General features: G+C 43.1%; 1 protein-coding gene across 3 annotated transcripts in view; it reads right to left on the bottom strand.

The window, feature by feature from the left end:
* LOC126652447 (DDB1- and CUL4-associated factor 12-like) overlaps positions 1 to 27,673 on the bottom strand; it is a 42,595-nt gene extending 14,922 nt beyond the window's left edge. The window contains exons 1-7 of one of the 3 annotated variants that reach the window (XM_050339200.1): positions 27,442 to 27,673; positions 26,472 to 26,726; positions 13,043 to 13,249; positions 11,785 to 11,845; positions 9,921 to 10,114; positions 9,673 to 9,738; positions 4,163 to 4,325 (exon numbers count right to left, since the gene is read on the bottom strand). In XM_050339200.1, the coding sequence (XP_050195157.1) occupies positions 4,163 to 4,325; positions 9,673 to 9,738; positions 9,921 to 10,114; positions 11,785 to 11,845; positions 13,043 to 13,249; positions 26,472 to 26,726; positions 27,442 to 27,513 (1,018 nt within the window). In that variant the 5' untranslated portion in view covers positions 27,514 to 27,673. Of the gene's footprint in view, positions 1 to 4,162; positions 4,326 to 9,672; positions 9,739 to 9,920; positions 10,115 to 11,784; positions 11,846 to 13,042; positions 13,250 to 26,471; positions 26,727 to 27,340; positions 27,417 to 27,441 lie in introns of those variants that run through there. The other 2 variants (XM_050339201.1, XM_050339202.1) reach the window with 2 other exon arrangements.
* Between the last annotated feature and the right edge of the window lie 299 nt (positions 27,674 to 27,972).

The raw sequence follows: 27,972 nt of genomic DNA, 5'->3' as shown, positions 1-27,972 counted from the left end.
CTCATCTCTATTGTGCAAAAGGTTTGCTCTGTCTAAGTACTCTAACCCAAACAACTCTTCTATGCAGATTAAACCCCACCACATCTATGCTTCCCCTTTCTGCACAACATGAAGACAGGTTATAAACCCTATAGTTTTTTAAGCTGTCTTTAAAGTACCACTGAATTACAGCCTAAACAAGCATTCAAACAGGAGGGGAAAAGAGTGAGTTATGTCAGCTACATTCACTGTACCAAGTGAGGCTGAACATCACAAAACTTGTGACATACTGGAATACACACAGCAGTACACATGACAGCAGACATCCAAGAAGTGTAGATGCAGAGAGTTTCCCCTTCCCCTCTGTACAGAGTCCTAACTAGAAACATATCCTCATTCTTCCACCTCCACAACCTGATGTTACATCCACAGCCACTAGCATCTGTTACACACACTTAGAACAGGCAAGGCCATATTGTTGTGTTCCAGATATGAGGTGAAGTCTTGGCTGCAGGCTTAATAGGTGGGAAACCACTGTGCAAGTCTCACACCTGCTGAAGTAGATTTATCAGATTTGTATATGAATCTCTAATTCAGAGAACTACAAGTGCATCTGAGCAACTTGGGAGACATCCCTCCCCCCTCATTGTTGTCCTGAACTGTGTTCTTTCACCTGGTGTGCAAGAGGCTGATCACCACAGAGTTGAGGTATTTGATTTATTTACAGTTCTGAGCAGAAAGAGGGGCTGGGTGGCAAATCCGCAAAGCCAGCACACCAAGGCAAAGGAAGGTCTACTTATATGGTTACAATCTTAGGCTATTAGCATATCTTACTTAAGTCACTACTTGGATAAGTTGCTATTGGCTTATCATTTCTCTACTGCAATTTAAAGGCATAGTGTCCCAAGAAAACATGGTACGTGCTCAATGAATAGTGGCCTTTTTGTGAGTAGAGGGTCCCTGAGCTAGGGGTGTGATTTTTACTATTATAATGAGCAAAGTTCATCCCTAGGGCAAGTTTTCATCACAGAACCAGTCAAAACTGGGGGTTTGTTGGCTCATCATTAGACATCCTGGATAAAAAAGGTGCTATCGTTTTTGTTTTCCCCTCTCTTCAAGGACTTATGCCATCAATTTTTTGTTTTCTACATTCCCATGGTTATTGCTTCCATTGCTTAATCACTTTGTTATTTGGAACTTTGTTCCTGTTATTCATCACCATTACAAGGGCCTGGCTCTGGCAAATACATGCAAAGAGTTTTAAGCCCTCTACAGTCAGCAAGAGCAGTCACTTGGATAAGAGGAGAAAGGCACAAGGGCAGACCTCCTCTTATTTTTGCTTCAAAAGTGCTTATCGACAAGCAACCCAATAGAACACTTACTTAACAGAGACAGGTGATGGAGTATGAAAGCAGATGGCATATACTTTTCAATGCAATTTACTAATAAAAAGCTATAAAATACAGAACAACTGTGAATCTTTCTCTAATCAGAAATTTTAAGAAAACTGAAGGAATCCATTATGTACCCACTACTAAGTGGATGTTTAGAACATGCTTTCAAGAACAGCATTTCAAATTGGCTCCTAAGGGGCTGAAGTACCTCAGATTAATCATTCCCATCAAACTAAAAGCACCACTTGTGCCTAGAACTGATCACAGTAAGCTCTCCTACATTTCCATCACTCTACCACCTGTGAACCTGGACTATTTGGGTGAGCAAATTGAGTCTTACTCCTGAGAGGCAGAGAGCTCTACAAATCCCAGAAGGAAACGAAGATGCAGTAGCATGTCCTACACAAAGAGTAGACACAGAGTCTGTGCTGCACAAGCTTTGTCCACTGTATTAATGTTGCTGCCTTCAGGATTATAAAGTCAAGGGCACACAACATTGCTCTGCAGGTCAGTCAAGCAGAAAGCAGTAGCTCTAACAGATCAAGAACTACAGTCCAGGGCCTGCACTTTTCCATACAGCTGCTAAGAAAAGCAACACTCACAAGATGCACTAAAAAGCATTAGCTACCTTCTCACATAGAACAGAAAGGGTTATACTCAGTAAAAACCAGCCCCAGTTTCAGTTTGACAACCTTTCTCTGACCTCCTTTTGTCTATGACACTAGTGAACAGAAATTAATCTGGACTTACCATGTTCATCAGGTGCATTTAGAAGCTGAAAGCACATTCAAGTAACACTTCAAAGCACTTAAAAGCCAACCCAGATTTTAGTTTGCAAATCAATAAACAGCCTACTTTCTAGAGGTGCTGCAACACTCCAAGTCCCAGTGAGACCAACAGAAAGCTGAAACATTATCTTGGGAATTAATATGGTACCTCCACCATCACACAGACACACAAAATTTGCCTACTATGTAGAATAGAAAACAGCATTGAACAAAGGTTTTCTCCAGATATGAACTAGCACCCCAGAGATACTCCTTACACATAGATCATCTTTCCCAACAGGAGTTTTTAGCCACCAGTCACCACACTCCAGTGTCTTGGTATTTCTTCCCTATGATACTGAAGGGTGACACCTTCACAGAGCCCTCATTGACAGTGGGTCAAGACAAGGGATGTTGTTGGCAAGATGTTCAAGTGACAAACAAGAGCTGGTAAAGCACCTTTTATCATACTATAGAAACTTCTCCTGTATCTGAAAGAAGCAGACCCTAACATTTATCTAGACAGCACTGTTCAAACCCCAGTAACCACAAAAATAAAAATTTCCTAATCCTTGCCTACATGTAATTTGTTTTCTAACTTGCCCATAGATAAATGCTTAGAGTCAAGCTAAATAAGGACTGCAACTTATTAGTCTGGGATTAATATGGTTTAAAATGGGCATTGCAGCACAATGCCTTCTCATGTTTGAAAATAAAGAGTATGGGAAGAAGCTTATGGGACCATGTACCCTGCAAACCCTCAGACCCAGCCCAGGTGTAAAGTTCAACTGGACATACTGCATTCACATTAGAAAAGGAAAATAGCACTCAAATCTGCAAACTTTTTTTTTTAAGAGTAAGCTTTTGTATATTTAAAGCAAATAAATACACACTGATGATTAAGTGTCTCACTCATGGCTTAAAAATTACAAAGCAAGCATTCACTCACAGCACTGACTCCCAATATGATAGCACAGAGCAGATAGCATGCTTTTTTCCTGTTCCCAGAGAAAAATGCAAAAATAGACAGTATTAATAGTGGTACAAAGACTGGATTTACTTTGAGATGAAGTAAAAAAGAATAAGACACAGTAAAAACTAAGCAGAATTAAAATGCACAGTGAAAGTTCAGTAATAAGCAAAATGTACACTTTTAAAAGTTAAATAATATTTCAATGGTGTGCAATTTAGTTGATCATAAAATCACTAATGTTGTCCTTCATTAGATTTCAGAGTTGCTTTTATGTTTGGTTTGTTGGTTGCTCGAATAATGTCATAAAAGCATGAAGCCATGCAAAAGGAAGCAATCTCCGAGAAACAAAAAGTTAAAACATAAAAATGTGAAGCACTACAGGAAAGCTCAGTATTAGGAAACCACGGAGGTAATAAATTGTCTGAAGGAACAGAACGTGTTGATAATAGGATACTAAAACCATTAGGATAACACAAAACAAGGAAATAGTAGCATCAGCAAATCCTAGGATGAGCCAAAAGTCAACCTGACCTTATTATGATTGCCAAAACTCCCTTAAAAGGAGAAGATCTAAAGAAAGTTCAGAAGTTTACGGTGAGGAAGACTCTCCCACGACCCCCGCCCAGAGGAAGGCAACAGGAACCCCCACCGTGAAATCTCCCCAAATTGAAGACTCCGCCCAGACTCCGCCTATATATGAATATTACAAGTAGATGTTGCAATAGAATGAATATGCATGATTGTGTTGTAATCCTATACTCAAAAATTGTATAAAAGAGCTATGCTGATTGTACACGACGGAGCTCTTTGCCCAGGGCGACCTGGAGGGCTCCCCAACGCGTTGCAATAAAATACCTCCTGCTTTAAAGAAACAAACTTTGTCTCTAAAGCAGTTTCTCCGTGCCTTTTGGGGCAAAATTTCGGCATCAAGCAAAACCTATATATTGCATGAAAACCCCTTCCTATTTATTAGAAGCTTACCTTACTGCAGTCTTAATAGCTAATTCTGCAAGTAAACAATTTGAAGCACCCTCTGACAAGTTTCTTACCGCTGCCGCGTTCTTTGGAACAGACGGATTTAACACTGTGAGAAGGCTGCCTCGGATCCAGAAAGGAGACATGTGCCTGTGATCCTACTGCATACACTGACCACTCCTGACCATAAGCCAAACACACATTCTCCCTGCAGTATGGCAACTTTGTGGAAAGTAACTGGAAACAGAGGAAAGACAAATCAATACATTATGAGAAAAGACCAAAACATTAATAGAACAATTCTGTATGCTATGTTCAAGGAAGTTGAAGTGAAAAAAATTAAAATGCAGCTAAAAAATAAGTTCATCACAATAACAGAACTTTAAGAGAAAAACAACAATCTGAACCATAGAGAAAAAAATCTGAAGGAGATTGGATGCTTTATCTGAACCAAACTGAGGTGATAAAGGCTGAAGCCAAGTATCATGCAAAGAAACACAGACATTGTGGTATATTACATTATTCTAAGCTGCTGTTATTTCTTCAACAGGTATACACAGACATCATCTCAGCTGAAAAAGTTTACTTCATACAGTAGTATAGATATTTTGGGGTTTGATCTGCAATTACATTTAAATAAGTACAACTTCCTTTATGAACGCTGATAATTAAGTATCTGATATACTCTATGGAAAAGTTTACTTGAGCTCACCCAGAACTGGCAGAAAGTTAAGAGCATGTCTTACCCTCCAAAAATAAGATGAGTGGGAAGTTTCTGTCTCCAAGTCTTATTATTTAGGACATTGCATTTTACATAAAGTTTTAAGTGTTTGTCATAGATAAGGAATGGTATTCCTCAATTTAGTGTTCCCATTGAATCACCCCAGACCACATGCCACTCACTCACTTCCTCCCTACATCCCCCTGTAGCAAGATGGAGAGGAGAATTGGAGGCACAAAAAGGTAAAGATCACAGGCTGAGCTAAGAACAATGTGCTAGAAACATCAGTGAAATAAGAAAATGAACAGTAACAACAACAATACTAAAGACAGAGGATACAAGATAGGCAAATGATTGACATGTGATTGCTCACCATGCAGAACCTGGTACCACCTGACTGCACACCCTGGCAAAACCTGATAAATACCACCTCCCTCCATCCCCCCTGCACGTGGCATGAAGTGGTAGCAAATAACCTCAGGGTCCTGGCCCTGCCCCTCCTGGCTGCTGCAAAAATTAATGCCGTCCTGCCCAGAACCAGGACACTATCCATCCCTTATTCTATACCATCTATATCATGCCCAGATCCTACAACTTCCAACTATATGTATCTATATGTACATGCACACACAAGCATGGGTATCATTCTCCCTTAGTCAATGGCTGTCCCTCCAAAATGTCTTCCAGGGCAGGAGGGCTGGTGTGCTGTCAGCTGGTTGCAAGCTGCATCAGGAGCACACAACTGGTGAATCCGGAGCAGTTCGTAATCATTGTCCATGGTAGTTATGGCACACAGTGGCAGTGTCATTCAGCAACCAATGTTATACAATTCAATATCACTGACTGTTCTCACCCAAAAATCAAATCCCCTTGAGGTACACATTGTGTTTCCCTGTCCCTCTGCATTACCCACCAAGTGCACCTAGGTCCTGGAGCAAAAACAATCCCACGGATGGGTTTGCCTTTGCTTGAGGCAGGACTAATTCAAACTGCGTTCCCTAACACATTCCTCATATGCACCACAGGGACTTTATCCCCTTCTATGGTATGTGGAGGTTTTGATTGGGCAGGGCCAGCTCAATTGGTGGAACCTCTAGTGTTAACTAACCTGGTGGCCTTCACTAAACATAGATCCCAATGTTTGAAGGTCCCTCACCCATTGCTTTCAATGTGTTTTTTAACAGTCCACTGTACCATTCCATTTTCCCAGAGGCTGTTGCATGATAGGGAATATGATACACCCACTCAATGCTGTGCTCTCTGGCCCATGTGTCTATGAGACTGTTCTTGAAATGGGTCCCATTGTCAGACTCAATTCTGTCTGGCGTGACGTGTTGCCAAAGGACTTGCTTTTCAAATCCAAAGATGGTGTTCTGGGCAGTGGTGGGAGGCACAGAGTACATCTCAAAAACTTCCTCTGCTGTGTTGCCCCACATGATGACATTATCAATGTAATGCAGGTGTTCTGGAGCCTCACCCTTTTCCAGTGCAGTCTGGATCAGTCCATGGCAAATACTGGGGCGGTGTTTCCACCCCGTGGCAGTTGTTTCCAGGTGTACTAAACACCCCCCAGGTGAAAGCAAACTGTGGCCTGCACTCTGCTGCTCAAGGAATGGAGAACAATGCATTAGCAATGTCAATGGTGGCACCACTTTGCTACCTTGGACTCCAGTTAGCACTGAAGTTCCACCCTGTCCGGCACAGCAGAACTCAGTGGTGGTGTGACTGTTCAGGCCACCATAGTCTCCTGTCAGTGTCCACTCTCCATTGGACTTACACACTGACCGTATAGAGCTATTAAAGGGTAAGTAAGTCTTGCTGACAACTCCTGGCCCTCCAGTTCATGAATCATCTCACGGATGGGGATCATGGAATCTCAGTTGGTGCAGTCTTGTTGACAGTGCACTGTTGTGGTAGTGATCAGTACCTGTTGTTCCTCAACCCTCAGCAGTCCCACAGCAGAAGGGTCCTCGGAGAGACCAGGCAAGGTATTCAGCTGTCTAATTTCCTCTGTCTCCACAGCAGCTATCTCAAAAGCCCAATGATGGCTTTTTGGGTCCTTGAAATACCCTCTTCTCAGGTAATCTATGCCAAGGATACACAGGGCCTCAGGACCAGTCAGAATGGGTTGTTTTTGCCATTTGTTCCCAGTCAGGCTCACTTCAGCTTCCAGTACAATCAGCTGTGGGGATCTCCCTGTCACCCCAGAAATAGAGGTGGATCTGCTCCTATATATCTTGATGGCATCAGGGTACACTGTTGTGCTGGTGTCAACCAAAGTCTTATACTCTTGTGGTTCTTATGTGCCATTGGATCCACACAGTCCCATAGATCCGATTGTCCCTTTTCTCCACCTGGCTGGAGGCAGGGCCCCTCTAGTTCTGGTCATAGTACTAGTTGCTCACTTCTTGTAAATATGAAATGGACGTCCCTTCAAGAGGATCAGAAGTAACATCAGCCCTCCTATTCTGTCTGAGGACTTGCCGACTGGAAACTGGAGAAGCATTTATCCTTGAATTTCCTGTGGTGGTTGTTCTTCCTTTCAACTCACGTACCTGTGCTCCTAGGGCAGAGGTGGGTTTTCCATCCCAATTCCTCATGTCCCCTCCATGGTCACGCAGGTAAAACCTCGTGGTGTATTCCCTCTCTCTTGAGCAGGAGGGCACTTACTCCAAAGAGCAGAGACACTGGTCTGTAATGGAGGGGTATGGGACATTTTCTCTTTAAATTGCTGGAAGTCCTTGGACAGTCTTTCCACAGCCAAAACACAGTCCCATAGGGAGAAAGAAAGACTTTCTTCATATTGCTGGAGTTCGACAAGCAAATTATCCAGTTTGTTCTCCTTCTTTCCATGACATCACTGCCAATGAGTTGGGATACAATGATGGCGTGCTCCGTAGGAACTTCTGCCATGTAGTTTGTGTACAATGGACTTAATCTGAATCTACAGGGGACTGCTTGTTACTTGAATCCTTATAGATTACCTCCAGCACAGCTAATTCTCTCAGGTACTGGATACCTTGCTCCATGGCATTTCACTTGTCTCAGTGCACTAATAGATAATCCTTGAAAAGATACCTTTCCCTCACACTTGACAGGAGTCGCTTCCAGAGGCTGAGGATTTCTGTCCTTTTTCCAATCCCCTTGTCAATGCCCACATCCCGGGACAGGGATGCCAGATGCTTGGCTTCACTACTCTCTAATTTCCAACTGTGGGTCACACTATTCCAGCATCAGAGCAGCAAGGTCACAATGTGCTCACCCAGATGGCAGCTGAAATCTTTTTGCATATCTTGCAGCTCACCTCAGGGATAGGGATCAGGTGATTATCTCTGGCCCTGCTTCTTCCTCCTGTTTTGAGGGGCCTGCTTCCTCTTCATCCCTCACTAAGCATACTGATTTGGTGTTGCATTTCTTCATCTGTATAGGTATGACTGCTACTGGCACAGGTTGATCCTCTGGTTCAGCTGCAGTTTGAGTGGTCACGGTGCCTGTTGGCCTGCTTTCCTCCTCCTCCCCCTGAGGGTGCTGTCTAGTGATGAGCAGTGTCTGATAAATAGTAGCCAGGGCCCAGCACGTTGCATAACTTTTTGCCTCTCTGGAGCTGCCACAGCATTTTTCTTTCAAATATTCTGCCACTTTATCAGGGTCCTGTAGTTGTTCAGTGGTGAACTTCCAAACCATTGGAGAAGTCCTCCAAACGCTGGCCCATTTTCTCCCACCTTCCATGCCACTCATGACTATCTACCCTCGAGGCAGATCTCTGAATGAATCTTCCTAAAATTCTCTTTTGTAACTCTAAACATGGTGTGGACCGCACTGAGGAGACCTGGCAGACTTAGCAACAAGAACATGCTTTCCTTAACATCCAAGGGGAATTCAGAATTCTCAAAAACTGTTGTACCAGGCCTGAAGGAGGAAAAGGGGGTGAAAAGCTGGAGAAAATCATCCTCCCCTATTCCCTCCACAGATGGGGTACAATTATTAATGAATTCCCAGAGGTAGCACCTGAGGTAAGGGCAAGAGAGCAGCACTGAATACACATCCCAAATGACCCTCATTGCCCTTGATGTTATCATGTCATAAACTGAACAACAAAACAATCCCGATCCCTCTCCCTGCTCTGAAAAAGAGCATTGCCAGGAGCACATAGTGCATATATAAGAATATATACAGGGTTAGGTACCACAACCATGTGAACAGACCAAGCAACATTGTGACCAGTGGCTCCGTACCTAAACCAGCAAATGCTTAGATTAAATTTGTTTCCAACCCACGCTGGTCAAATCTGTTGTTATCTCAATGCTTCATGCCACACATTGGGTGCCACATTGACTGTCATGGTGTAGGAATGGTACTCCCCAATTTAGTGTTCCCACTGAATCACCCCAGACCACATGCCACTCGCTCACTTACCCCCCCACATCCCCCTGTGGTGGGATGGAGAGGAGAATTGGAGGCACAAAAAGGTTGAGACAAGAATTTACTAGAAACAGCAAAATGAACAGTAACAACAATACTAAAGACAGAGGGTACAAGATAGGCAAATGATTCACATGCGATTGTTCACCATGCGGAATCGGGTACCACCTGACTGCACACCCTGGCAAAACCAGAAAAATGCCACCCCTCTCCATCCCCCCTGTGCACGGTGTAAGGTGGTATGAGGTGGTATTGAATAACCCCAGGGTCCTGGCCATGCCCCTCCAAGCTGCTGCAAAATTTAACCCTGTTCTGGCCAGAACCAGGACAGTGTTTTACAAACACCGCTGCTCTTTCTTCAAGCATCAAAAGGAGATAAAGAATAGTGTACAGCCTTAAATGCTAAGCCAATTTTTAAGTTTTACAGTAACAGAGAAGCACCTTTGATAATGTGTGCTCTGCTTTCCAAAGATGAAAATAACCATCCAGGGACACAGCTCCCAGCTCCTATTATTAAAAAAAAAAAAAAAAAAGAAAAGTAAGAGCATTAGTTTCTGTATTATAGATGTCCTTACAAACTCACATTCTAGGTTGATTCTCCAGTATATTTGATTAAGATTATTTTTTTCTTTTTCAAATACATATGGACAGTTTTAGGACTACTCAACTGTCTTGCATATCTTACTGACCTTGTTCTTATTGTTGAAAGCCAATGCTCGCACTTTGCAGTTGTCAGGATTGGTGTTCTCCTTAGGGATATCCTTCAGAGCCCTGTGTGTTATGTGGGAGTAGACAGGAACTTGAGAGACATTATGCCTGGCATTGCTTTTGGACAACACATCCTCTGTGACTTCCCAGAGACCCATCGAACCATCCCGGGAACCTGAATAAATAGTCCATAACAGCATTTCACATATACATAATTCCCCGTTTTAAAAAATGAACTGCAATAAACAGTAAGGTCTGAAAGAAAGAAAGGATACTTTAGATTAATTTAATCTAACCGAACACACTGCTGGTGCCTATATATTAATTCTTGTTAACAAAATAATGATTTTACCGAGCTGTAAAGTTGATAACATTGCAAATTCATTGTCAACTGATTTGTCTACGTGGTTTCCAAGAAGTTAGATCACCTCATCTGTTTTCAAACTTATTAGAATGCATCGAAAAAACACAATCCTGTACAACAATCACCATTAGAGACTCACATGTAGAATAAACTCAGAGGCAACTGAATAGCCTATGCATTCAGCCTGAGCCTGGCTTACCAAGGCCAAGATTGACAGTCTGTTAAGCCAATACAAAAACCTCCAAGAAAACTCAGTTGGGTTTACAACAATTTTAGATTGCTTGATTTCTGACAGTATGTTTATGGATATGTACACACACATTAGTGAAATGAACAGAAACATCTATTTAAAACAACAATTTGTACCAAATCTATTTTTAATTTCTTTTTTAAACTCATGCAACCTCTTGTTTAAAGAATATAGCACAGGAACTGAGTCTGAACAAGCAAGAACTCATTTTATTTTTCTACTGAATTTGAAGATATTAATACAAAATATGAGTCAATAAGAGTACCAATACTGAATGAAAGAAGCTAAATGTCTATGGTTCATAAATCAACACAGGTTTAATCCAAGGTCCTATACTCACCCATCCCTTCATGTGTTTAGGCAACTCACTTCTAAGTTAGCTCTGATAGATTTGACATGTACCTCAATTTCTTCCCTACACAATGTGGCAATGTTTTTTTTTTATGCAGATATTTGGGTTGGAAAATTGCAAGGATCAACTCAAGGATTAGTTTTTTTTAAATATTACTGAATTATCAATTCAAGTATTTCATTTTTATACAAGACTTACAATTTTCTGTCACCTACAGTTTGACACCTTCTTGTATAGAATACTATAACCCTCTCAGCACAGAAAGACAGTAAACTACTACATTAATTCAACTGCATATTGCTGCCTTTACCTAAGTAATATTTTATAATCAGTTACACTGATTATCCAACTACACTGACTAAAAAGTCAGTAATTGACCTTTTCTATTACAACCTTCTATATTAATTATCATAGTATTTGTGCATATATATATACACACACCACTTTACTGATAGCTTAATAAAACAGAGTTTTTATTACTCAGTCTTTCATAAGATTTCAGGAAACCAATACTGTTCTGCTGTATTTAAAGTTATTAACTGACAACCAACACACGTCTTGAAATTATTCTTGTGTAGTATCCTTCCCTTGAACTTACTGTGCTAAGACACTCACTCATGGCAACATCTACTGTAAAGACAGTAGTATTCCCTCTAATACTAGAAAAAAAAAATCCAATCAAGATCAGGGCCCTACAACAACAACAACAATGAAAAAAAAAAAAAAAAGGAAAAGCACTGTACTAAGACCAAGAATGGTTTAAATAGACAAAGTAGTTCCAAGTGATTTCAAATGCCTTATAAAGGTGCTTCCCTAAGACCTATCAAGTGCTGTAAATCAGTATAAAATTCTGGGAAAAACAATAAAAGTTAACTTTACCAGAAACGGCCATAGTATCGCTTATCCATGCAATTGAAAATATCCAGTCCTTATGTCCACCCTAAAAGTAAAGAAAAAGACAGATTTTCTGTGCCATTATATTCTTCAGTGGTCTCAAGGCAGACCAAAAAAAAAAATCAAAGTGAAGAATACTTAAGTTTAAACTCAGAAGGAGAGAACTATGTTAAAAACATATAAATAAGTTTCCAGTATCAAGCTGGAGTAGTTTAAGTACCTAACAGTAACTTTAACTTTTATTGATTTTGACCTGTATAATTATTAGAGAGCAATTAGGTGATAGAAAAAGATCTCTGATCAAGGACAAATTAATCTCAATTCTAAAGACTTGGATTTTTTCCATTTTGAAAGCAGTGTTCTTTACTTCTATAAAGTAGCTACATACTTTTATTTCCTCAAATGCACATCCCTACTATAAAAAGGAACCAAAACATTATGATTACAATATACGACCTACAGATTAATTTTTCAGGAATCTTTTACTCAGCAGGTGAGAAACCTATGGAGAAAAAAAAGACCATAAAGCTCTAGTTTTGTTTGAAAAGTTGCAGAGTCACAGTGGCACACAAATGAATAGCAAGTCATGCAAATCTTCAGAGTCAAACCTTTCTGCAGCTGGTTATCTCCTACTGCAGAAACTCTGACAACTCTGCTGTTGTAGTTAACATCTATGCAAAGTCCTGAATCAAAAGGAAAAATAACAGAGAAGTGCTTACAGGACACCACTATACTCATTTCAGCCTTTTTTCTTTTTAAGACTGGTTGTTTTAAAAAGGTCTCACAATGTTTCAGAAATAAAAACAATACCAGAGTCTATCAAACTGCCATGAACCACTGGGTTAGAACTAATCCTCAAATCCAAGTTCTGCCTCTGAAATAATACATATATAAGCTACAATGGAGAAAGGAAAACCTTGAATCATCTTTACAATTTCTCAAAAGACCTTTTTCACTAAAACTAGTTTCAGAGATCATCATCACCACAATTTGACTTTAACAGTTAAGATCTTGTTACATTTTCAATGCTTAATCTGAAGTAGACCTGAATGAGGGTAAGGAAGAAGAAATCTGACTCAGAACCCTGAGAATCGACTCATGTTTATGTACTCACTCATATTTAAGATATCTTGTCAAAAAAGACAACTTGATCAGGAATATTTTCAAATGTATTTCAAATGTATGTACTTCAAAGTAGTAACTCTTGGGACAGAATAAACTTTTCCCAAATACTCCCACTTACATCTCCCACACACAGAGGATCAAGTGTAGGTAGACGATAAATTGCAAGACTGTTGGGGTTGTCTCCACCTGTGGCCAGAAGGGTCCTTGAGGGGTTGAGTTCAATGGCATGAATGCCACATCCCTGCTGGTTCACCATGCCAGGTTCACGATCTTTAAGAATAGGAATCTTGGTAATTTGAGCAGTCTGGACATCTATTACAAATAACTGGGGGGGGAGGAAAAGCAGATACAAATCATTATCAAACAGATAAGAAAACCGAGATGGTCAAATATCCTCCCTATTTTGTACCAACATTCTTTTAAATATAAAATCCACAAATGCTGCAAGTATGGTTGAAAAATGCATACATTCCTTCCTAAAACAACTAAACTAACTTAATTACAGTGGGTTTTACTTTAATCACTGTCATAGTTCGTATTTTTAGCAAGGAATTTTTCTTTCCTTTCCTCCTGCCGTGTGTGTCTGTGCTCTGTGATGGGCCATTTAGTTGAACAAAAGAATAGGCTGGAGCCCTTAATGGTGGAGATTTGTTTCCTTGACAACGAAGGGGGGAGTTGGCTGGTGTGTGACTGGAAGGGGGTGGAGGCTGGGGGGGAGGAGACTCTCTCTCGCTCGGCCACGGTGAGAGGCTGCTGCGGGCTGCAGACACTGCCGGGTTCCTTTTGGTTTTTTTTTTTTTTCCTGTCGGAGGGGAGTTTCTGGCTGCTGCTCTTGGCTCACCTCTGGCTGACTGCAAGCCCTGCTTACAACAGACCCTAATCAGCTGAAGTTTGTGAGTTTTCTTCCATTGGGAGAACTTTCTGTTTTATTGCTGTTGTCTTCCCCCGTGGCAGCCAAGGATCCAACAGCGCCACCTGGTGACGGGCACTGGACATTACAAGTTCTACTCCTTCAGTGATCCAACAGCGTCACCTGGTGACTATAATAGGACACTACAAGTTTTTTTACACCTTCAGTGACCCAACAGCGCCACCTGGTGAATGGTACAGGACATTACAAATTTTGCATCTCCAGTGACCCGACGGCGCCCCCTGCTGACTGTGGTTGGAACAGCACCAAAGGGTGCAAGAAATTGAACTATTTTCTTTTTGCCGGTTTATCGGTTTTGTTCTTAAAGGGAATTATTGGTGGGTATAAGAGTATTACTTAGTTATTTTACTTGGTTTTTTTTTTTCCATGTTCCTGTTAATACACACATACCTTTTAATAAAGGGCTGTTATTTTCCCTTTTCCATAATTTGTTTTCCTTCAATCGGAGCCTCTTAATTTTGGATTTATAATTGTTTGGAAAGAGAAGTTTGGGTCTTTTCCTCCTAATTCATCCTCAGCAAAAGACCCTTGTCTCATTTAAACTGGGACAATCACCCATCCTGGTTTTGGCTAGGATAGAGTTAACTTCCTTCTTAGTAGATGTTACAATGCTGCATTTTGGATTTAGTACAAGAATAATGTTGATAACACAGTGATGTTTTAGTTGTTGCTTGGTAGTGCTTACACTAAATCAAGGATTTCTCAGTTTTCCATTCTTTGTCAGTGAGCAGGTGCACAAGATGCTGTGAGGGAGCATAGCCAAAACAGTTGACCTGAACTGGCCAAAGGGATATTCCATACAATATAACATGTTCAGTATATACAGTGGGGGATGTTGGCTGGGACCTGCCAATCACTGCCAGGGGACAGGCATCGGTCAGTGGGTGGTGAGCAATTGCATTGTGCATCACTTGTTTCTCTTGGATTTAATTTCTCTTTTTCTTCTTATTATTATAACAATATTTTATGTTATTTAAATTACAAAACTTTTATCTCAACCCACAGGTTTTGCGGTTTTTTTCCAATTCTCCTCCCCATCTGTGAGGGACTGAAAAAGGTTATTAAAGTTATTATTGTCTTGAAACCACTCAGTGTGTGAGGGGAGGGGACAGATCAGGTTCTGCCAAGGTGGAATGGTGCTCTACCCCCCCATAACCCGGCCTCCTTGAGAGCCTCTAGTGCAGCTGTCAGTCACTGGCACACTGGGAGCAGCACTGTCCCACATCACACCCCCTGAAACTCCTAACCCAGCCTCAGAATGGCTAGCACACTGGAAGTGCAACCTGGAGGGGGTTGTGGTGGTGTGGCCACAGGAGTTCAGAGCAAACAAAACCAACACCATGTGGCTACTGCACAGTCAGGACCTGACTGTCTGGACATGTGGAAGCTGGAATTGCATGGGAATCAAGGTGGTCGCTATAATTCTCTCTTTTTCTCTTAATCTCCTGATATTTGGGTAACAAAGCTGGAGGGGTTGGATTTTGCTAAGTTGTATGGGTTAGCATGTGCTAAGTCATTGCTTTGTGAAATGATTTATTTTGGTTGAATGTTGCCCTTTAAACTTTTGCCAAGTTCCCTTATTTTCTAAAGTTTGCCAGTAAAAGTGTGTCATTTGACCTCCTGAGAAGCGTGTAGCTTTTTCTCTTGTGTGCTCTCTCAAGGTATAAAAAGAACTGAAGGGCCTTTAATAAATCCTTCGGGCGGATTTTTGGAGCCTTGTATATTTTTAATGTAAAACCCCTTCAATGAGCTTGTTGATTTATTTGCTCTCACAGTTGTTGCACTTGTTCTCAGAGTTGCATTGTGTGGCAACAAGCTGAGTCGCTGTGCACCTGAATTTAGTTAATTGGGATCAAAAGGGAGGACTGACCTTGGCTGTGTGTTTTGACAGAGAGAATGCTGTGTTTCTCAAAGTGGAAAACCACTTAACAGTCTGCATGATAGCGTGTGTTTCTGCTCATGGCTGAACACAGCCACCACATGATGCAAGTGTGAATGCGTGAGATCAAAACACTGGTTTAGGGCAATCCTGGGAATTCTGGTTAACTAAAAGACAACACCAGGTGCTGTTTACGAGAGAATAGGAATAAAAGCAGAACTCTGAAAAAGATCGGTGAAGAAATCCCAAAATCAACTTCTGTCGGTGCGTGCAGCCTCATCCTTTCAGCGCCCATAGCATTGTGTGACACTTTACTTGCAGCATGTGTTCCCTGGGTGGTGTTTATCTATCATCCTTGAGGCCTGGGCCAAGGTTATCATTTTGTTGTACTTTGTAATGCTAGCCTATGATATGATAGAACTGCTGTTTGTGAAACCAACCTGGTACGTGTACTCAGCATTGCCATCGTATCTGTACTTTGTGAGCCATCTATTGGGAACTATTAACAGTTACATTTTTTGCCTTTTCTCCTCAGATAGCCAACCTATGGGGGTCACATCTTTCAACATACATCCATCCAACAACTTCCTTCTCCTCCAGGATGATTACAGTAGTGTTTGAGAATGTTAAAGATTTTGAATATCCTTTGAATACCCTTGAAATCAACCTGGTCCTTTTGCTAGGAGCCAGCATGTTCTTGCATATAGTTCAGGTCTTGTTTAAGGTTAAACAACTATTTAAGAACATCACCCAGACACGTGCCTCAAGGCTGAATAGTTCTGAGTGTCAGGGTGTGTGGGAATAGTATGGGCAAGTACCTAGGGCAGTGGGCACCTCCAGTGTTTTGGAACCTGTGGTAGTTTTAATCTAGGCCTTCCTTGGTGACCAGTTTGTAACCAAGGAAGTGGCCATGTTCCCAGTATTCCATACAATTTTTACGTAAATCAGAGTATAAATAAGAAGGGAGGAGAGGCCTTTGTTCTCTTCCAGGGAGGTTCGGGAGCAGTGGGTCCTTGCGTTGATCTCGCTTATTTAGAGGCTGAGGCCTGCAGTGACTGCTGGTCTACCACGTGGAGATTTGGAGAATGCTGGCCATGTCTGGTGATCTTGCTTTTCTGAGGGACGTGGTGAGATTTGTTTTGCTAGTTCTTTATTTTGCTAGTCCTTGGGTCTGATTGTGTATATCTGTTCTGTGTCCCTTTTTGTCCCTTTTTTCCCCTTTTCCTTTGGGGGGTGTTTGGATTCCGTTCACTGTGTACATAGCATTTTAATTGTATATAACTGTAATATATGTAAAGATATATATTTTTATATAACTAGTTTGATTTCAGGTTCTTCAATTTTTATAGCTTTTTTTCCTTTGCCCTAAGGGAAGAAGGGAGGGGGAAGGGGTTGTTACTGTGAATTCGGGCATTTGGCAGGAAGCCAGGTCTGAACCATCACAGATTTTTTGGTGGCCTGTATGGGGATTGTTTTGGTTATCCCGATTTGTTTTGGAACAGTTACCAGGAAAACTGCCAAGAGAGGTTTGTTTATATAAACATACTTATTGTTTGGGAACAAAGAGAACGAATATATAAACATGGCCTTTTTATTAATTTTTTTGGTCATCCTAGCCATTTTTTTATATGTCTATGGATTGGGAATAGGGTATAAGAAGGAAACCAGAAGGCATCTACCAATTTCTACCTTTCCTTACTTATGACCTCAACGGTCTAGTAGCAGAGGGCCCTTGGATTGGAATTGACCCCAATCCTGACATAAATGGTTTAGCAACGGTGCTATTATTGATAAAGGCCATGGAAGTGTTATTAAAAATTGGAAAGGTAGTGTGGTACTGCTTTCCTTGTTGCAGGAAAGGCTGAACCTCAAAAGAATTAGCTGGAACTTTGGGAAGGGCCCTGAAAAAGCCAGTCTCTGGATGACAAGGAATGTGGGTGAATTTTGACAAATTGGTAGGATGTGTGACACCTCCCGTTAGTTGGGACTTCATGCCAGAACAAGTGTTTGATCCTGACGAGATGGCACGTCGTTTAGCGGAAGGGTGTTTTTCTTATGAGGACCCAAATATGCAGTTTTTTGCTTTATACTGGGGCCTGGCAAGTGCTTATCAAGTTGCCATTGACTACTCTCGGAAGGCTAAGGCTGAGGTAGAAACTCAGATCATGCCACCTGGGACCAGTGCCGCCTCTACTACACCCACTGGAAGCGGAACTCAAACTACACCACCTGAGATACCCCTAGCCTCTGTAGTGACAAGGAAGAGATGGATATCGATGCCCAACAGCATTAGTCTATGACCAATGGGAGCTCAAAGCAAGTCGGATGATAGCGGGGAAGGGCCTGATACTGATACCAGTGCCAGTAGTCAACAAAAACAAAACCCCTCGAGAATGGAAAGTGAAGTTTTGCAATCAATGACCCCAGCAGAACTCCGAGACTTGTGAAAAGATTACACTCGTCAGCCTGGTGAACGAATTCTATCGTGGCTGCTTTGATGCCAAGATGGTGGGGCTAGAGCTCACATATTGGCAGGTCATGAAGCACAAAAACTAGGATCCCTCACCAGAAATCGTGAACTTGATCAATTAGTTGCAGACGCAAAACCCAAAATGAGTCTTTGGGCACGGCTTGTCACAGGTGTGAAAGAAAAGTATCCATTCAAAGACTATTTAACGTGCCTGACGAGGAAGTGGACTAAGGTAGAAGCCATCCAGTACTTATGAGAATTGGCATTGTTGGAACTTGTGTATGATGACTCTCAATACGATGGTGTCATTGATGAACCAGAGGGCGTCACTTGCACAGTGCCTATGTGGAGAAAGATAATCCAGGGTGCTCCTGCATCATATGTTCATGTCTTGGCAGCAGTGATGCTTCCAAACACGCAAGAAATGCCTGAGGGCACGTTGTGTACTGTGTTATGACATATAGAAGAAACAGTAGAATCCAGGAATGCATTTTCTAGAGACAATTCTGATTCCAGTTACAGACAAACACCTGCAAGAGAGGGGTCTTATGAGCACTCTGAATATGAGGATGACTACGGAGACTACAATGACCGACACTACAGAGGTAGATCAGCTGAACGATCTTGACCACGACCTTGATCTCAGTCCTGGTCCCACTCGCGATCTCCCTCCATCACACGCAGAAGGAGAGAAAGCCCTAAGCGTAGATCACGTAATGAACTGTGGTCTTATCTGTGTGCCCAGGGAGAGAACATGAGGAAATGGGATGGAGAAGCTACTTCCAGACTTGAAGCCAGAGTGAGAGAACTAAGACTCAAGGAAGCCGATAAGAAAGTCGTCTACGTGGTAGATGCAGATGTCCTGGAAAGAGAACTGCGATCTCCAAGATGCAGGAAGACTGAGGTCCATTTCCGGGATGACAAGAAAGCCTCTGACAAGCCACAGCAAAGATCCAATGGTGAACGCTCAAACCAGAACCAGTAGATAACAGAGTTTACTGGGCTTTGTGGGTTCGATGGCCTGGCACATCGAATCCTCAAAGATACGAAGCTTTAATAGATACAGGTGCACGGTGTACGTTAATGCCCTCAGGACACGTGGGCACAAAGATTGTTTCCATTTTCGGGGTGACAGGAGCGTCTCAAGAGCTGTCAGTGGTAGAGGTCGAAATGAGCTTGATGGGAGATCAATGGGAAAAGCATCCCATTGTGACGGGGCCAGAAGCCCCTTGCATTCTCGGCATGGATTACCTCAGGAGAGGATACTTTAAGGACCCGAAGGGGTACCGATGGGCTTTTGGTGTAGCCACAGTGACTGAAGAGGAGTCCAAACGATTATCTGCCCTGCCTGGTCTGTCAGAAGGTCCTTCCGTTGTAGGATTATTGCAAGTCAAAGATCAGCAAGTGCCGACAGCCACTAAGTGCATAGGCGACAGTACTGGACGAATCGAGATGCTGTGATCCCCATCCATAAGATGATCTGTGAGCTGGAGGGCCAAGGGGTGGTCAGTAAGACACACTCACCCTTCAACAGCCCCATTTGGCCTGTACATAAATCTGATGGAGAATGGAGATTGACTGTGGACTATCGTGGTTTGAATGAAGTCACGCTGCCATTGAGTGCTGCTGTGCCAGACATGTTGGAGCTCCAGTACGAGCTGGAGTCCAAGATAGCGAAGTGGTACGCTACTATTGACATCGCAAATGTGTTCTTCTCCATTCCCTTAGCAGCAGAGTGCAGGCCGCAGTTTGCTTTCATGTGGAGGGGTGTGCAGTACACGTGGAACCGACTGCCCTGGGGTGGAAGCACAGTCCCACCCTCTGCCATGGACTGATTCAGGCCACCCTAGAGAGGGGCAAGGCCCCAGAGCACATCCAGTACATTGATGACATCATTGCATGGGGGGACACAGCAGAAGAAGTTTTTGAGAAAGGAGAGAAAATCATCCAGATTCTCCTCAAAGCCGGTTTCATCATCAAGAAGTATAAGGTCAAGGGACCTGCCAGAGAGATACAGTTCCTAAGGGTGAAATGGCAAGATGGACGATGACAGATACCAACAGACTTCATCCATAAGATTGTAGCCATGGCTCCGCCGACCAACAGGGAGACACAAGCTTTCCTAGGGGGTATAGGCTTTTGGAGAATGCACATCCCTGAGTACAGCCAGATTGTGAGCCCTCTTTACTTCATGACCTGTAAAAAGAATAGCTTTCAGTGGGGTCCTGAACAACAGCAAACGTTCAAACAGATCAAACAAGAGATTGCACATGCCATGGCTCTTGGGACAGTCAGGATGGGACCAGATGTAAAGAATGTACTTTACTCTGCAGCTGGGGATAAAGGTCCCTCCTGGAGCCTCTGGCAAAAGGTACCTGGTGAAACACGAGGTCGACCACTTGGTTTCTGGAGCTGAAGCTACAGGGGTTCTGAAGCCAACTACACCCCTATGGAGAAGGAAATTCTGGATGCCTATGAAGGCATACGAGCAGCCTCAGAGGTAGTTGGCACTGAAACACAGCTCTTCCTAGCACCCCGACTACCAGTGCTGAGTTGAATGTTAAAAGGGAAGGTGCCCCCTATGCATCATGCCACCAATGCTATGTGGAGCAAGTGGATTGCTTTGATTACGCAGCACGTACAAATGGGAAACTCAAATTGCCCTGGAATTCTGGAGACTATAAAAAATTGTCCTGAAGGTGGAAACTTCAGTCTGGCAGATGAGGAAGAAGAAGAGCCAGTGAGTCGAGCTGAAGAAGCTCCACCATATAATCAGCTGCTGGATGAAGAGACGTGTTATGCCCTTTTCACTGATGGTTCTTGCCATATTGTAGGAAGGAACTGGAAGTGGAAAGCCGCCGTTTGGAATCCCACCCAATGAGTGGCAGAAGCTGCAGAAGGTAAAGGTGAATCGAGTCAGTTTGCAGAACTCAAAGCCGTCCAATTGGCCCTAGACATTGCAGAAAGAGAAGGATGGCCAAAGCTCTACCTATACACCGACTCGTGGATGATAGCCAATGCCCTATGGGGATGGTTGGACCGATGGAAGAAGAACTGGATGCGTAGAGGAAAACCCATCTGGGCTGCTGATTTGTGGCAGGACATTGCTGCCAGAGTGAAGAAACTGAATGTGAGAGTCCGCAATGTAGATGCCCATGTGCCCAAGGGTCAAGTTAATGAAGAACATGATAACAACAGACAAGCAGACCGAGCTGCACAGGTCAAGGTGTCACAAGTAGACCTAGCCTGGCAGCAGAAGGGAGAATTGTGCCTAACTTGATGGGCCCATGATGCTTCAGGCCATCAGGGCCGAGATGCCACCTATGCATGGGCACGAGACTGAGGGGTGGATTTAACCATGGACACTATTTCCCAGATTATCCATGATTGTGAAACCTGTGCTGCCATTAAACAGGCAAAAAGACTGAAACCCCTATGGTATGGTGGACGTTGGCACAAGTATAAATATGAGGAGGCATGGCAGGTTGACTTCATCACGTTGCCACAAACCCGCCAAGGTAAATGCTATGTGCTTACCATGGTGGAAGCAACCACCAGATGGCTAGAGACTTATTCAGTGCCCCATGCAATGGCCCAGAATACCATCCTGGGTCTTGAAAAGCAAGTCCTGTGGTGACATGGGACTCCAGAGTGCATTGAGTCAGACAATGGGACTCATTTCAAAAATGATTTAGTCACCACTTGGGCAAGGGAACATGGTATCGAATGGGTATATCACATTCCATATCATACACCAGCTGCTGGGAAGGTTGAGAGGTGTAATGGACTGTTAAAAACTACTTTGAAAGCCCTAGGTGGGGGAACTTTCAAGAATTGGGATCAAAACCTAGCAAAAGCCACATGGTTAGTGAACACTAGGGGTTCTGTCAATCGAGCTGGCCCTGCACAAGCAGAATCCCTCCACATTGTAGATGGAGACAAAGTTCCAGCGATCCACTTGAGAGGAATGCTAGGGAAAGCTGTTTGGGTCACTCCTGCCTCAGGCCAAGACAAACCCATTTGTGGGATTTTTTTGCTCAAGGGCCAGGACATACCTGGTGGGTAATGAGGAAAGATGGAGAGATCCAGTGTGTGCCTCAAGGACATTTAGCCTTGGGGAAAAACTAATTCTGTGCCTTGAGTTGTGTTTTACAGGAGACCAGCCACCAGATGAGAAAGACCTGAATTAAGCTGATGCTGATATCCAATGATGAGACAGCCCAGAACAATGAATCAGCCCCAAAAAAGAGAACTGTGATTGTGACCGAGGAGACCAAAGATCTGAAATGAACTGATGTCGCTGTTGATCTTCAATGACAAAACAGCTGCTCCAAAAAGACAAAGACTATATATATATATGTATATATGCATGGAATATAGGCAACCGCGAGATATAGTATGAAATAAGGGGTGGAGAATGTGGTAGTTTTAATCTAGGTGACCAGTTTGTAACCAAGGAAGTGGCCATGTTCCCAGTATTCCATACAATTTTTACGTAAATCAGAGTATAAATAAGAAGGGAGGAGAGGCCTTTGTTCTCTTCTCTTCCGGCGAGGTTCAGGAGCAGTGGGTCCTTGCGTTGCTCTTGCTTATCTAGAGGCTGAGGCCTGCAGTGACTGCTGGTCTACCACGTGGAGGTTTGGAGAGTGCTGGCCATGTCTGGTGATCTTGCTTTTCTGAGGGACGTGGTGAGATTTGTTTTGCTAGTTCTTTATTTTGCTAGTCCTTGGGTTTGATTGTGTATATCTGTTCTGTGTCCCTTTTTTCCCCTTTCCCTTTGGGTGGTGTTTGGATTCCGTTCGCTGTGTACATAGCATTTTAATTGTATATAACTGTAATATACGTAAAAATATATATTTTATATAACTAGCTTGATTTCGGGTTCTTCAATTTTTATAGTTTTTTTTCCTTTGTTACTATGAGTTTGGGCATTTGGCAGGGAGCCAGGTCCGAACCATCACAGAACCTCATCCCTAAACAAGTGCACAATTCAGAAAAAACAGTAAAATATTTGCAAAAAGCGTACTGTCACCCTGGCAATTCCAGAGAGACACAAATCACTGCAATGTGCTGGGGCCTGACCCAGGCCTATCAAGTCCTCTTCAACGTGAGTCAGTACCCTCAAGAGGAAAGAAGGTCTCTGAACCCAATGACAAAGTGACAGGCCCTGCAGCTACTCCAACTCCTGCAACAGACACTGCAGCAGAACCAGAGAACCAACCTGCGCCAGTACTAGTTGCCCCTGTACACAAGAAGAAATGGACACAAAAAACACCTCAGTAAAGGAGGATAAAGCAGAGCCATCACAGGAACAGAAGGAAGAGACAGAACAAGACCAAGAGGTAACCAAGAGGAAATCAAGTATCTATCGACCAGAGCCTGAACTGCAAAATCCATCCTTCCCTTATATACAATACTGTGAGCAGAACAGTTTGCCAGGCTCTTTCATCAAGTATACTTCCATTTTTTGACCTGCATTTCAGAGACAACAGTTTGGGGGGAAGGGGGGGGGCAGGGAACAGGGACCCAACAAAGTTACCAATTAATTAAATATAAGTGCCCTTCCCATGCATCTTAAACTGAAAGCATTGACTTTATACAGCAAGATTAAAACCCAGGTCTATTAAATGCCATTTCAAGGTAGCATGTCCTCTGCTGCTGCCCCTGCACACAGAACAGCAGATGAACAGGCAGCCCTATCTTTTAGTTGATGATACAAATCAATCAAAAGGGTGCCACCTTGAGCTACAGCATGTTTTTATTATGCAAGCAGGACAGATGTAGATTTACAAGGTACAAACAACACGCATGAAAGAGACTGCTTATTCCTCACATAAGAAGTGCTTGACATGCTCTGTGCTCCAGCTCTTTACATACTGCTCTCAGAAATCACAGGCATGTTCTTGTCATTCATACTAACATTTGAAAGAAACCCAAGATAAACACATTGACCTGCTAAAAATAGAATCACTAAGACAAAATCAACTGTGATGAAGTTTCACAATTGGTTTAAGCCAATCTTTGAGAATTCACTTGACTTTCTCATCCACTCAGTCTCACCACTCCTGTGACAGCAACTAGTCCTTAGGTAGCTGTAAGGTCAGTTGGATTCTATTTCAGGTTTAATTACTGTTAAAAGACTTTTCATTATATAGCTAGGCCTTGCTTCTTAAGAGCTACCACATGAAAGCCTCCTGATGTGTAACTATGAATAATAACAGAACATCTGAAAAAAAAAAAAAAAACAACCACCAAAAAACAACACACAAAAACCCCCACCATCCCCCTCCTCAAAAAAAAAAACAACCAAAACTACAAAACACACAGGTCAGATCACTGAGCATGGTTTCTGGAAATTAAAAAAAAATCTTGAGGTAAAGAAACAATCACACCAACTGATATACTTTGAGGTTTAAGAGCTGCTTGATCTATACATTCTTTACAACACTCAATTAATTTCTGTGGCACTAACCAACTTGCAAAGAAGAAATTTGGGATCTTGCACTAATTCAATCAGAATTTCATACATGAAATTACAACCTCAGCCAATGAAGTTGGGTCACTAACTCCAGTAGAGAGAGCATTACTTAAGTGTGATCTTCTCCATTTATTATTCACATAGGACATTATTTTAATATTTCCCTATAAAGTGATGCTTTGGAAATGTGAAATCTGAAACATGATAGAGTCTGAAGTGGTTTCAATTTTTGCTAAAGCATCTAAAGATACATAAGCAAGGGAAGTTATTTGAACACTGAAAACAGATTTAGAGTGGAAAAAAAATTACAAAGTTAAAAGGCAAAGGATAATCCTGAAGATCTGAAATTAACTTTTTTCAGCTTGGAACATTTCTAGCTACTCTGAAGAATATCTGGAGCTTAACTATAGTTTTTAGTTTTGTAGTAACTTTTTTAAGTCACAGAATGACAGAATTGTTAGGGTTGGAAGGGACCTCTGGAGATCATCCAGTCCAACTCCCCTGCCAAGGCAGGGTCACCTAGAGCAGGTGACACAGGAATGCATCCAGGTGGGTTTTGAATGTCTCCAAAGAAAGAGACTATGACCTCCCTGGGCAGTCTGTTCCAGTGCTCCCATCCTCAATGGAGAGAAGTTCTTCCTCATGTTGAGGGGAACTTCCTGTGTTTATGTCCATTGCTCTTCATCCTGTCACTGGGCACCACCAAAAAGAGTCTGGCACTGTCCTCTGGGGACCTGGCTCTGAGGTATTTATATGCATTGACGAGATCCCTTCTCAGTCATCTTTTCTCCAGACTAAATAGGCCCAGCTCCCACAGTCTTGCCTCATAAGAGAGATGCTCCAGACCGAAGTCAGCAGCACAGAACCATACATAAAACCAAATGGTAAAACACTGAGAATAATGAAAATAGAGTCTTACTAGCAAGTTTTGCCAGGCATGTTAGCTACCATTTAGCAAAGTTAGCATTGTTCTGATAGGAGAAATAGAAACTTTACTTACACTATCCCAGAATGCCCAAATAAGGAACAATATAATCTTAGAGAAATCCTAGAGAATAAGATAAGGGATGTAACTCAAACAAGATGTAAACTAAGCTCTGTGTACCCAAATAAGATAAAGAACAAACACTATGGTTTTTGCGGTGAAACACAATGACGCTGTGCCTGCTCAAGAACTGAGGTCAAGACAACAGAGAAGACCCGGAAGGACCAAAGAAGGACTTCCAAAAGGGATGTGACTATGTAAAGTAAACTAATGAATATGTATTAAGTAAGCAAAAATATCTAATGAATATGTAAACAGTATGTGTAATAAAAAGCCCTGTCTGTCATTTGGCACATTTGATTACAGGAGCTATCCTCCAAACCTCCAGCATGCTGAGTAAAGAATGCCCTTTTTAACACCTACAAATTGGTGTTAAGGAGTTTGTTTCTGCCGCTTTAAAGTATCAGTTCATTAACTTCACATTTGCAGGATAAGAAGAAAGATCCAATCCCACTGTTGCTTGCCATCCTACAAATATATGTAAATCGCTCTATGTGGATTAGACAAATGTTACATAAGGTACAGGCCTCGCGTTCAGGTTTCCAGCCATCTGCATAGTACCATATTTTCAGAGGAGAATGGGTGATTGTTAAGAATTACCTTAATTCAAAATTAACTGTGCACAATTTGGACTCCACACCTAATTACTTCTTAATATTTTCCTTGGTAGTCTACATACTTCAATTATGATAAGCGTAATTTGGGGGTGGAAAAATTAACAGAGAAGAGAAAGGTGGCACTTACTGTGTTGCATTTTGTCCCACATACCACTTGTCGGTGGTTCAGCCACTGGGAGGCAAATACTTTATTAAGGATTCCAAGGTGAAATTCTCTCTCCTTCAGGAGGCTGGGAAGCTGCTGGGCTGCATACCCATGCAACAAGCGGTGGTAGCTGGACTCATTCTGCATCCTGACCTCTCTACCTTTCAAGTAGTACACCACAGATCTTTTCGCTGGGGGGAGTCTTTTCCTTTTCTGAACTGAGTTATCCCACCCATACTGTGGAAAAGAAGCATGGAACTTAAGCAACTAGAACAAACTTAAGACACAAAGCCTTCTAAATTCAAAGATACTCTCAGCAAAATACTGAAGCCTTCCAAACTACCCATGGCATACTGTACACGAAGATTAACTCAGGAATACTGATAAAGCCTTCAGCAACGTAAAATTAAACATAAATATTTGCTAAAGAAGTAACACTGCCATGATATTGAAAACAGTACACCCTGGTTTGGCACCGTTGGGACACCAGAAGCTTATAGAAACAAGAGGAAGCCAAGAAGCACTTTAAATGGAAAAGCAGCCCCGATAGCCTCCCGCCGTGAGCTCGGCAGGTTTGAAGATGACACCATCTGATACTGACCGCGCCGTTAATCGGCCTCTTACGGCCCGGCCTGGGGTCGCCCCGCAGTAACGCTCAGCTCCGGGGGGGCGGGGACTCGGCGGTTACGGGCCGAACAGAGAGCAGGGACAGGGGGAGCTGCCTGCCGTATCGCACCGAGACATCCTTCGCCACGGGGGCCAGGACTACTCCTCCCCACCATCCCCCACCACCTCCCGTCCTCCCCAGGACACCTTCCCTAAGCACTGAACCCCCTCCCCCCTTTCCCCACCTCAATCGGGCACCAGGACACGGCAGCCCCCCATCAGGGTCACCATAGGCACAGCACACAGGCTTCTACCCCTATACACTCGTTTCCGCCCCTCAGTCTACCTGCTCCCCCTGGAACCCCCCGGCGGCAGCCGTCGCCGCTTTCCGCTTCCTGCTAACTGCTTTTCGGGCCATAGTAGAAGAAGGAGGAGGAGAAGCCGAAGAAGATGAGAGCCAAACCCGGGCCCCACATGGAGCAGGAGGGGGAGAGGGCCACCGGGATACGGAGCATGTAAGTGCGGGGAACCGGGCCCAGTCACTCTCTCCGCCACAGACCCTACCGACTGCGCTTCACGACATTTTCCCTGAAATGTTTTTACGACAGTCGCACCGCTTCTTTACGACGGCTGCCCCACCCCGCCCCGCCCGAAAGCCTCGTTTCCTAGCAACTGGAAGAGGCAGGGCAGCGAGCTGGCCCACACTCTTTGTGGTTGCCAGGCAGCGTGGCTGGGGCGGGAACCCCTGGCGGCGGCAGCGGGAGCTCGGAGTGAAGCTTCCCAGCTTAGCCCCGTGTCCGTTTCCTGCTGCCCTGCATGGATCGGCGGGGCTGGCTGGCAGCCTTCCCGGCCCCCGACAGTTTAAGCATAAGAGAGG

The sequence above is a fragment of the Myiozetetes cayanensis genome, unplaced genomic scaffold, assembly GCF_022539395.1.
Source record: "Myiozetetes cayanensis isolate MyiCay16 unplaced genomic scaffold, myiCay2020 scf87, whole genome shotgun sequence".
Lineage (NCBI taxonomy): Eukaryota > Metazoa > Chordata > Aves > Passeriformes > Tyrannidae > Myiozetetes > Myiozetetes cayanensis.
The sequence above is the reverse complement of the archived record's forward strand: the minus strand, read 5'-3'. Positions and strand labels throughout refer to the sequence as shown.